General features: G+C 37.5%; 1 protein-coding gene across 12 annotated transcripts in view; it reads right to left on the bottom strand.

The window, feature by feature from the left end:
- Positions 1-12400, bottom strand: part of utrn (utrophin) — a 173086-nt gene that overhangs the window by 132098 nt on the left and 28588 nt on the right. For all 12 annotated transcript variants that reach the window (XR_008604881.1, XM_055021426.1, XM_055021437.1 and 9 more), the window contains 16 exons: positions 10508-10729; positions 8728-8909; positions 8226-8376; positions 7866-7985; positions 7562-7663; positions 7129-7236; positions 6250-6429; positions 5886-6034; positions 5647-5770; positions 5464-5551; positions 4454-4698; positions 4198-4366; positions 2723-2850; positions 742-879; positions 541-654; positions 71-226 (listed from right to left, as the gene is read on the bottom strand). Coding sequence is in view for 11 of the 12 variants with exons in the window: in XM_055021426.1 (XP_054877401.1) it covers positions 71-226; positions 541-654; positions 742-879; positions 2723-2850; positions 4198-4366; positions 4454-4698; positions 5464-5551; positions 5647-5770; positions 5886-6034; positions 6250-6429; positions 7129-7236; positions 7562-7663; positions 7866-7985; positions 8226-8376; positions 8728-8909; positions 10508-10729 (2376 nt within the window). In the remaining variant the exon portion in view is untranslated. The remainder of the gene's footprint in view (positions 1-70; positions 227-540; positions 655-741; positions 880-2722; positions 2851-4197; positions 4367-4453; positions 4699-5463; positions 5552-5646; positions 5771-5885; positions 6035-6249; positions 6430-7128; positions 7237-7561; positions 7664-7865; positions 7986-8225; positions 8377-8727; positions 8910-10507; positions 10730-12400) is intronic.

A 12400-nucleotide genomic window follows, 5' to 3' on the forward strand; every position in this document is an offset into this window, starting at 1 on the left:
TGAAGTGCATTTTTAGATAAATTATATTTTTAAATTACTATCTTAAACTGAAATTCACTGCTTTTGTCACCTGTTTACTGAGTGTGGCCCATCTTTCTTGACAATGGTCCAACTTATCCTGCCCCCACTTGGCCAGTCCTGGGACTGCAGTCGCCTGCACAGCTTTTACATTTTCTTCCATCTGCATCAATGAACGTTCCATGAGCTCCATCTCAGTAACATACTCCTAGTTCAGAAAGAAATAAAAAAGTTTCAATTTAAAAATGTAAATAAATGTAGTCATCAACAGGTTCATCAAATTATCAAATTTCAGCATTTTAAAATGCTATTTCACTCAGATAAATGCCAATATAAAATGTTAAGTATACTTTGAAATTTCATTTTTGTAATCACTTAACCTAGTATAAGTAATTAATGACCATTCAGCAGTCGGGTTAGAAAAAAAGTAAATGTAGAGAAAGAAAGAAATAGGATTTTATTTTTGATCAACTCATGCTGAGTTTAAAAAATGTTTAGTCTCTGAATTTCTTTTTTATATACCTTGCACTGATTAAGTTCTGCCTGCAGATTCTCAGCTTCGCCCATCCCTGTGGCGTCCCTCGACAGCAGCTCCTGAACTGCATCCAGCCAGCGCTCCACTTGTTCCAAACGCACCTAAAACCAACAAGTAGATAAACTTTGACATCAAGAAACATTGAGCAATATAATAAAAAATTACTGTGGCAATTAGAGTTAACCTACCTGATTGTCTTTCATGCTGCCCATAATGCACTGCAGCATGCCGTGCTCCTCACAGGCTGTTGAAGAGAGCTGGCTCCATTTTTGTAGTTCAGCTGGATCAGTGGCTTGTTGTTTTTGTTCAATCTCCAAACACAGGCTCTGTGGTCAGCAAGAGGTCAGGCTCAACATAGTCTCAGAGCTGTGTCAACGCTACACTGCATCTTGGAAACTTCTGAATCCTTTCTAAAACCAGACATTTGTAGCTTTGACAGAGGTTTTACAGTTTTTTACATAACATTTCAAACTTTTCCAGGCTCAACTTTCAAGCGTCTCTAGTTCTTAATACTCCCTTTAAAATATAACGCGAAAGTTCATCATTATTGTTGTTGGTTCATTGAAGAAACAAAGGATGGAAGAAAAGAAGCAAGGAAAGGACAAATGAATGAAGGAACAAATGAAGATATGAAGTAAGGAGCAAACAAAGGAAATAAGGAAGAAACAAAGCAATGAATGAACTTATGAACAAACAGCCAACAAAAAAAATAAAGAAAAGACAAAAAAACAAAACAAAACGAAGGAAGAAAGAAAGGAGAAAGCAAGGGTTCAAGAAAGAAGAGAAAGTACAAAAAGGACGACATAAGGTCCAGAATGGAAGAACAAAAGATTAAAAATGGGGAAGAAGCAAGAACCAAAGAGAAAAGAAGAAATAAGAGCAAAAGGAAAGGTCAGATGGGAGTGTATGAACATCGTAAGACGCAGGAATGACTCAATGGTTGAACGAAGGAAATAACATTTAGACAATTTGAAATGGAATAAATTCTGAAACAGAACTAACTACTTTTCAGTACTCATTTGTTTTTTCCATTGCTTATCCAAACCTGGAAAAGTCTCAAAAATCTATTTCCCCACATTTCTAGACCGTGAAACTTTGCTCTGAGTCATTTTCCAAGTTTAAGGAGTTTGCAACATTTTCCTAATTTGATTTGTATGAATGCCAAGAGGGGTAAAAGAGAACATATTATGACAGATGCGAACAGAAATCAAACTTGAGTTTGCTGTAAACTCTATGAACTCTGTTAAAGATGAACAGGACAATAAAAGGACCAACATGCAACCAATACACCTCAGACTACTTTGCGAAATGTCTTTTCCAAAATGTCAAATCAGGCAAAACAAATGCACACATTCTTCAGTATCTATGACAAAGCCATTTGTATCAATGGCTTACAATTTATATGCACACAATAAGGCGCATTTTATCAGTAAAGGCATATTAAAGAAGCAATGTATGTAAATGTTATTGTGAATTCATAATAAACAAAAAGCTATAACAATCAGTGTCAACTCCTCTCATTAGACTAATGTCTGACTGATCTTTGGGATGCTGTCACAGGATTGTATGTTGAGGCTGGCAGGCTCCACATGGAGCTACGCGGTTCATGCACAGGCACGCAGCCCAGAATGTGTCACCTCCCCACCCCTCTCCCCTGCACAGCGACCTATCTACCGCGATAACAAGAGCGCAGACTGAGCCACATTCCACGGACAGATGGAGGAGGAGGCAAATGCTCAGTATGCAACAACATGCTCATTACAAAACAGCCATTTCTGTGCAAAATCACAAAAGAGGCATGTTCACACACACACCCTTTACCTCTTGCACAATTTAATGCAGTGATAAGGCAATTGACTGCTTGGTAAAAAAATACAAATAAAAGGCCTATTGTTTTGTAGAAACCACAGGGGAGACAGGATGACACTACCCTGATAAACTAGTTACCCAACAACACAAAAAAAAGAGAAACTCAACAAGATCTAGAGATTCCTACCATGTCAAAATATCAAAAATTATCACACATGCCAATAAAAAAAACATGCAAATAGAAAGGTGCAACTTAGTGATATCGACTCTTGGACTTTTCTTTTAATCTGTCACTTTGATATGATAACTGCATGCAAAATACTCTACAGGAAAGTCTGACTGTTTATTAGCAGCACCAACCTGTGCCCGCTCCACCGCCCTTTCTGCTGTGTGAACGTCCACGACTCCGTCTTTCAAAGCCGCCAAACTGGCCTCCAGGCCGTCCACCGCATCCTGGACCACCTGGGTGGCTTCTACGCTGGCCAGGGCTGGGCCAAAAAGAAAAAGAAAGGAAATGTAAGTTTCAAAAAGATTACATCACAAATAACACTGGGATATAATATTAAAACTTTTGCAAGAAGGTGTCCAGTTTGTGTGTTTTCTACTTTGAGGGACGATGATAAATAGTCATAATCGCTGCGTTTCTTCGCTTCCTGCTTTGCTATACAACCATCTCTCCTGCCTCCTGTTTTATTGCCTGTTAATTGCCAGGTGATTTAATGCTTCCATAGTCGGACTGTGTTTACACAGAGTAAGAGCTGAGAGGAAGTGAAAGTTCAAGATGGAGAGCCCCCCATCACAAGAGGCAAAGTACCCTCAAGCAGAAACAACTGATTTCCTTCCGAAAGAAAGCGGTCTTAAAAAGCTCCCGGACACAGCAAGACACACTCAAAGACACTTATGTTCAAGAGTTTATTCAGGTTGCGAGGTAATATTTGGCTGAGATCTGCACACATTAATTCAGGAATTAAAACAAAGGCTGATTTTCAGGACTGTTTTATATCCAACTCACGTCCTCAGGCAGAAACAAGCTGACAGACATTTGACTTAGCACAAAATCTCTTGCATATGCTGCAGTAAATTTGTGTGCTTTCAGAGACCATATAAGGGCAAGCTCTATTATTACTTGAGACTAGCCAAGGTTCAATAAAAAGTACTGATGTCAAATTTACGTGGCTTGTGAGCAGCTGTACTCATGTTAGCCATTATTATTTTGCTTTCCTTATAAATGTAAGACCAACGGTGAAAAAGAGAAAAATGTGTATTATTAAACAGGAGATCAGATGCAGCATTAAGCTGGAAATTTTCTTTCAAGAAACATAAGATAAAGCCTGCACAGTGTTTAAAAGCTAATTCATCCTCCAGATGAGTCATTCTAATACATATTTATGCTTTGATCCAAATTATCTAATTTTAACTCGAGCAGTATTTTTAGTGCTGTCTTATTGGAAGGTGAACATCACTCCAATTTTCAAAAGAAGTTTAATTTTTGCCTCATCAGACAAAAAAAACCACAATGGTACATTTCCATTTTACATTTTACATTTTCAGAAAATAAGTTGAACAGAATGCTGGAATACTTAAAGTCAGTGTATTTCTAGCATAGTTTTTGGTTTCAATAATAATGTTTTCTAACAGACCTCTGAGATTTTCACAAACCCAAATTTAATCAAGGTGCATCACAGTAAAGAAGGTCAAATACAAATGAAGATCACAATTTGTAAAGTTTAAAAATACTTGACAGCCATGTATAATCTTTTGCTGGTCTAATAACAGAAAAAGCTAAAGAGCGTGAATATTTTTGGAAATAATTGTATATAACCAAGCATGTTTACCTTGATTCACTTCTTGTTCTCTGTTCTGCAGCTGCTGTAGTGTGGAGGAGTGATGCGCAGAAACCACAACCATGTTGTCTTTTAGAGACGGCACCGTTCCAAATGTTCCTGCCTCCGAAGACAGTTGTTCGAGTCGTGGACCTAAAACAGTGACCTGAGCAAGGCGGGACTGGTAACACAATAGGAGATGCTAAACTGAGGATGAAAACTTAATTTAGGAAAGTAGATTAAGTAGGACTCATGTGGTAAACCTCACCTTACATTCTCCACTCAGGTTTCTCAGCTCAACCTCGTTGTTGCTTTTTACGATTGAAGTTGTACCTAGCCACTGGTCTTGTTTCTCCAACATCTGGTCAAGGTCAGCAAGCTCCGAAGAAACTTGTCTGATCCGGGTCCGAGTGTGAACCCGGTCGCGAGCGGCCTGGAGCTCCCTGGCACAGACATCCCACTCGGTCTGAATCAGGTCTATGTTTTCCCTCACCGAGTCCACACCTGCTCCCTCTGCAGAAAGAAACAAATCAGCAATGTCTCACATAAAAACTCCAATAATTAAACATACTGTGTACAGAAGTTTTCATAATTTCACTTAAAAAGTATTGCAGTGAGGTTGTGAATGTTAAAAACAGTCCATAGGAAAAGGAAAAGAACAAGAAAGGTGCTGGAAAAAAAATTGTTGCTGAAATAAAATTGTTTCTTGGAAGAAACTCTGTCAAATGATTCCTGCCGCTTCACTTATGCCAGAACAAAGCAGTCATATAAAGTCTAGAGTTTCATTGAATAGTTATATGAAATCAGCATGCCTGCAGGCTGAGATATTTTATTACTTTATCCACAAAATGCACAAATATATTCACACTGTTGACATTTACCACTAAATAAAACAAGAACATCACAGAAAACATCATACATCGACATAAAAGTCATTTTAAAAAATTACGAGACGTGCACAATTAAAGGGGAAAAGGAAATATCTTTAAGTTGGGATTGCCAAAAAAAAGATTATTGTGTTGCAAAAATTTACTTACAGCTTGATCTTTTTTAGTAATTTACTGCCATACAAGTACAAACTTTAATGTATTTTATTGGGATTTTATTTCATAACAGACATGTAATTGGTCTTTTCATCTATCGATCAAAAATTGTTTTAATGGAAGAAAATGTCGAAAGATAAAATGGATGAAAATTCAATGCACAAGCTGAAATCTTGGCATACATTTATATGGATTGTTAGAGGATTTATTTGTCAGGAAAAAATAATTTTCTTACCTCTCTCTAATTGCTCCATAAGGTTACGTCCTCCTTTCGTTACTTCCCTAACTGTGCTTTCCTTTGCCTTCAGTTGCAATTCCAGCTCCTAAGTCATAGTTAAACATAGTTGATATATTGTCATTAAGGTGCCAATTTAAAATAAACTTACCATAGTTCATTCATTCAAGTTAAAACTCTCACATTTAGTTTTTTCTGCAGGTCTGGGGCATCAGCTGTGGTTTCAGGAGGCGTGGAGCACAGCGACTGAGTGGACATCTTCCACGTTTGAATCCAGCTTGTTAAGTCAGAGAGCTTATTTTCAAACCTGTATAAAATGAAATATGAATGTCTTTTATAAAATAAAATACATTTATGTTTGCAGGTCTGTTTGTAATTTAATTTTCATTAATGAAGCAGCAGGCTGTGTTTCAAGTTCTTACATTCGTCTGATTTCTGCATCTGTCTCCACCAGTCGTTTTTTAGCAGGAGCAGGTTGGGCCAGCTCCTGATCAACAGCAGGAGAAGCTTCTGCCTCCATCACTTTTTCCTCCATCTGATTCATTCCAGATTCTGTTACAGCCTCCATTACCTTCAAGTATCAAACAGAAAGAGGCACAGAAAACCATCTCTGCAATGTTAGTTACTAAAAAACCAAAAGCAAACACCAAAGAAAGTTTAATGGTACTCCCACTGTTTTGTTTTTATTACTTAAGCTTCTTCAAACTTATAATGAACATCCAGATTTGAGTAGTAGCTTTTTCTGTCCACGTTAGCATCATGACAAAAAAATTTCCAAGTGCACACCTGGAAGGAGCAGTCTTCCAGTTTCTGAACAAGGTTGTCCCATCTGTGAGTCAGCTCCTCTGTATCGGCCTCAATCTTGGCTCCTGCTTCGGCACTCTGAAGCAGCTGCATCACATCCTGACCTGCATCTGACAGCTTGTCCAGAGTCCTCCTCTTTTTCTCCATGTCCTCCTTCAAAATCTAAAACAATAAACGTAAAGCTTAACTTTTACTCCAGGATTTCTTGAGAATGTAGAAACTTCAAACTATTATTTACAGATGTGAATAAATTTGGACAGCACATGAGTCCTAATATGGATTTTAAATCAGTTTTGACAATACAAAAAAAAAATCTTAAACTTGAGCAGAATGTTGTAAAGATAAAAGAGTTTGTGATAAAGAAAATAAATTAGGACAACCCAAATGTGTTCTCACTTAGAATAGATGAAATTACACACAGGTGCATCACATCAGAATGATGTGATGGAAACATCATTACTTGGCGTTTTAAAGCCATTATAACTTGCACATATAGTTAGGTGGACTATTTAAATGGACACCATGGTGAGCTTAAATAAAATCCAAGGCCTTTCAAAGAGAAAGTATGAGATGAGTGAAATATTTAAAAAGGTCTCCAAACAATGTAAAAATGTGTGTATAAGTGAGGGGCGTTCAAGGGAGGCCTAGCCATTCAAAGAAATTCACCCTGAGAGCAAAGAAAAAAAAAAACCTTGCATCTTGGCTTTAAGATCCATCAATATGGGATTTTATTTATTTATTTTTTTTCACCAGGCAACTTAAAATTTGGTGATAGGGATTTTGGAAATGCAGCATATTGAATAATTACATTTGAGAGCAAATTGCCGGCTGCATAAAAAATAATTAGTTTGCTCTACGTACCGTCAGTTGTCGCACATTCGCGTTCATTTCACTGGGATCTCTGAAGTTGGAGGTTTGAACTTGATTTAAAGCCTCTTCTTTTTCTGCCAACCATTCGCTAATCAAACTCTGTGAAAAAGAAAAGGAAATCATTTCACTTACAAAGCTAGCATTAGAAAATTATTACACATTTTTTTTAAAGTAACCAAAATGTAAATATTCAGTTTGCCAAATTATTGGAAAACAATATCCTCGAAAAGAGTAAATTCATTAACTTAAATTTGTCATTATTGTCTCAAAGTCAAACAGATTTTTAAAATACAAGCAGAAATACTTATTGTGTAGCTCATTATGTTGTGAATCAGTTTTTTTCTTTTCCAATAAGTTGTTATAATGAACCATTCAAATAAAAGCAAAGATGACTGAGCGGTATAAATAAATAAATATTGCGTACCTGATCTGACAAAAGCTGTTGCCAAACTAAGAAAACTTCTTGCAGCTTATGCCACCTTTCTTCTGTCCAGCGGCAGACAGCTGCCCAGCGCTCACCCAAAGACTGAAAACAAAGAACAAAAATAAATATATTCTGCTTAAAAAAAGTCCAAATCAGCTTCAAGCTACTTCTAACATTTGCAGAAATTAAGCAAAATAAATAATAAATAAAATAAAAACACACGCCTCATCATCTTTGTACATAAAGATATATACATTATATTATTGTGCAGATTATCTCACAAATTTAAAGCATGGTATCTCACTTGTAATTGTTCCTCCAGGACAACAGTGGCACTCTCACCACTGTTCTCATCCACCACGACCACCATGTGTGTCAGAGAGTTGACCTTTACCTGCTCCGCCTCCAAGTCATTCTGAAGTTCCTGATTGAGAAATTCAAAACTGAGTCAGTGAAGTGATTAACTGGAAATGAGTATGACAGAAAAGTCATTCAGCTTCATAGCTAAAAGTAGGTTGACTAGTCAAAGTTTAGGATTTGATGTTTGCCAAGTGATTGGAGGAGAGGTGTATTTAGAGATAAAGCATCATAAAGATGTTCAATAAGACTGGAACAACAAGCAAAATGGAGATATTTTAATTAACTTAGTTTAATATTTATTTACTTTATGTTTTTCTATGTTTTCTTTGTAAATATCCATGTTCTTGGCTGCTGGTTCCGTCTCCATCTTTTTGATTCGCTCCTCTGTCAGTGTCAGCCAATCAGAGAGCTGCTGTAGCTGCTGCTGCTGCAGCTCCATCAGAACCTCGTGGAGTCTGACAACAAGAACGGAAAAAGTTCAGGACAGAAAGACAAGACACGATTTTCTGAACATTAAGCTTCAACTTCTACTAAGTATTAGTCTAAACTGTATTAAGACTCAGTGTAAATAAGGACGTTTTCTATCTTTATAAATACTGAAAACTTCAACTCAAACGCGACAATGAGAGAAAAATCACTTCAAACAGTCAAATTAGGATTCAGTCATGTAAAACAATTGCAAATTGTTTTACATGACTGCAAATTTGTTTTACATGACTGCAAATTTGCAATTGTTTTACATGACTGAATTAGACAACAACTCAGATTGACCATGTTTTGCAGCTTTAGTATGTGGATGTTCCCACCTGGCCTGGCGATCCATGCTGGCAACTCGGAGACTCTCCCAGCGAGAGTTGAGGAGAGTCATCTGCTCTCGAATTTCCTCTTCTTCCTCGTCTGTTAGGTTGCCCTGAACAATCAGTTGGTTTCCCGCTTGCAGCACATTGCCCACGCTGCTCTGATGAGCAGTCAGCTCCATCATAAACCCCTGCATGCAAAGATGGGGAACATTGTTGTAGACAGAGGTTTGTATGCTTTCATGATGGGCATGAATTACTTGTAATTTGGAGGTTCTAATTATTTATTTGAATAGTTATTTTTCCATGAGGGAAAAACTTGACAACGACTTGCATGATTGAAACAAATGAATTTACTTTGAAATTTGTACAACATAGATGTTATCAAAATTAGACATACAAACTCAGATGCACTCACATCCACTCTCAAACTCCAATAATTTTGCGAAATGTCCCCTTTCTGACTTTCAATCACATGCTTTTAGGAGTTTTTACCAACCTTCTGGCATAATTACACCAAAATATTTGATCACTCGTTTCGCAAAAATAGTACAGTTCCTTTAAACATTTTGGCTTCCTCACACAAGCATTTTTACAGCACAGTACATAAAATTTCAGAATAGTTGACATGACAGGAACCTGACCTATTCCTTTCAAAATAAGCTTCAACCATTTGACTCACTCCATCATCTTCAAATTAAACCAAATTTGTTTGACCACGAACACCACCTGACAACAAACCATTATCGCTGTCCGTTAAGCAACATTTCAATCTCCATGAACGAAGAAGATACTTGTTTGACCTACGGAAGGTTAAGTTTTCATCTTCATACTTTTAACTCCCAAGCATGGTGGTAGCAGAAGCACTGGTTTTGCTACCAGTTGTAATTTTGCATTGAAGAAAGTGGAAAGAAAATAAAGAAAAAAGACTGACTCAGCACTGAGATGGGTGAAACCTGAACATAAGATGTTCCATCATCCCACATATGCAAAACTGAAATCTAAACTTAAACTACATCAAAGCTTGAAGAAAGCAGGCTCAACTAATGACTTTACTTCATACCCATTTCTGTAAGATTTCTTTTTAATGATACATTTTCGTTTCGTTTCTGAGAACTTTAATTATTGTTTAGGCTCTGCTAGTGGATAGTGTGTAAAAACAAAACCGAAACAAGCAGAATTCATTTTAAGCCACTTGATAAGCCTGGCTGTTAAAGAGGCTTTAGATCTCATTGCTCTGTGTCTCCCAACCAGCTTTCTGCTTTGACCTGGATTCCAGGCATTCAGCTTCACAAACAGTCGCATTTCAGCCAAGGGAATCCATTCAAAGTCCCTTCACACACATGCTCAGACACAAACTTTGCAAATACGCCCCCATGTCAAGCAAGCAAGCAAGTCAGCCAGCCAGTCAGCTCTGGGCCGGGAGCCTATGGAGAGTTGTGCTCCATGGCACTCAGTAAAATTCCTGGCATTCCCAACAAGTACAGAGCATGTATTGCTGATTAGGAGGCATCAGTCTGGCAGATAATGTTGGAAGTCGCAGTCAAGAGTGACAGATATCAACAAAACAGCTAGTGAGTGCATCAAGCATGATGTATGCTGCATATTACATACACAAATCTATATCACAAATCTTTAAATTTCTGTAATTCTACAGAGCACCTTACTCTAAAGCGTAACCTCAAAGAGCATGCTCTGTTTTTCTACAGTTTGAAGACATGTTTGCTTCTGCCTGACAAAGACACAAGAAGCTAAATTACAATGTTTGAGTCCATCCGAGTTGTCTTACCTCATGTGTGTGGAACTGGTCTTTAACTTCTTCCACATCATCCGACACCTCATCCTGAATATGCAGTGCATCCTCAGCTGACAGCAGCCAAGTCAAAACCTCCTCCAGAGTTGTCTGGTAGCTGTCGAGGTCCACTTCCAGCAGGCTGCCATCCATCTCCCCCTCTGTCTCTGTCAGGGTGCTGGGGGTCTCGGGTCGTGGGCTGCTACCTGCCTCTTCCATCTGCAGTTTGAAATATAGACTTCCAGTTAGGTCCTCATCCAGTTGGTAACATCATGACCTCAGAAAAGTTTTCACAACCCAAAACCTATTTACATTGTGACAGTGCAACCATAGGAAACATATGTGCTATTTTGTGAAGAATAACACAAAGGTTTCAGCCTCTCGGTGTGTTATGCTGCAAACATCAAGTCAAGTTTATCTGTACAGCACATTTTGGCCACAAGGCAGTTCAAAGTGCTTTCCATAATAAAAACATGAAATAGTAACCACTTATGAAACAAGCAACAAATTTGATATTGTGTCAAATCAAATAATCAAAATAATCAAGAATAATGCTCATCAAATATCTATCAATAATTATTACAAATCAAAGGAAACTTTAAACTGGTAAGTTTTTAGTCTTGATTTAAGGCTAAATTGAGGAAATACCATTCAATCACCGTACTTGATTTAAAGTAATTCAGTGTTTTAGCTTTTTTGCAGTTTTTTGTATGTTTTTTCCAGATTAGTGATGCATAAAACTGAATGCTGCTTCTCCATGTTTGGTTCTGAGGGTGAACAGCAGACCAGAACCAGAAAACTTGAGTAGTCTGGAAGGTTGACATCACAATAACATGCATTTGGTACTAAACCATTCTAAACTAACGGTATTATTTTAAAGTCTGTCTCTGAGCTACAGAGAACCAGTTTAAGGACTTCAGAAGTGGGGTGATGTGATCCATCTTCCTGGTTTTAATGAGAACACCAGCAGCAGCAGCATTCTGAATCAGCTGCAGCTGTCTGACTGACTGTTTAGGCAGACCTGTGAAAACAGTTACAGAAATGAACGTGACTAAAGACAAATGCATGGATGGGTTTTTCAAGATCTTTCTGGGACATCCTTTAATCCTAAAAATTATCACCAGACATTTTTTTCTTCCATGTCTCATTTGACTTCTTTGTGTTGATATATCACATAAAATTTGGATAAAACACATTTAGGTTTGTGGTTGTAACACAATGAAATGCAAAAAGATTCCTGGGGTACAAATACTTTTGGAAAAAAACAAATTAAACCAATACATCTCAAATATAATGTCTATAAAACACAGTGCACACCCTGCATTCATTATTTCTAACTTTAGTTGCATCTGTGCACATCAGCTGAAGAGATTTAAAATAGAAACAGACATGTAAGAGGGGGTGGTGTAGCCTTGGAGAACACAAAGTGACCCCTCTGTTGGGTCAAAAAACTGAATGCTTATTATGGGATGCTGTGAGGCCTACATTTCTGGACTGAACATGTGCTTCAAAACAGTAAAGTATTCAGTAGGAACAAAGATGAGGATGAATTTACAGTGAAAGACATGGATGAAAAGGCCGTCTGACATGAAACACAAGGAGAGTATCCGAAAGAAGGGTTTAAAGATGTGTTGTGTGATGCATAAACACAAACTTAAGAGAAGCTTTAGTTCAAATTGCACTTCTAAACAGCAAAATAAAGAATTATCTATTATAAACTTAAGAGTAGTCATGTCTTTTCCTAGCCATTCAGAGAAAGCATTACTGGTTTACTTTTTTTTTTTTTTTTCCTGAAGGGAAGGTCAAAGGAACTCTGCTAATCTGTCTGTAGCTGAACAGGATAAACCCTCAGCAGCAGCAGCAGTCAGCATGCCAAGTCAAACATTACAG

Source organism: Poeciliopsis prolifica, unplaced genomic scaffold, assembly GCF_027474105.1.
Source record: "Poeciliopsis prolifica strain line A6 unplaced genomic scaffold, Auburn_PproV2 SCAFFOLD076, whole genome shotgun sequence".
Classification (NCBI taxonomy): domain Eukaryota; kingdom Metazoa; phylum Chordata; class Actinopteri; order Cyprinodontiformes; family Poeciliidae; genus Poeciliopsis; species Poeciliopsis prolifica.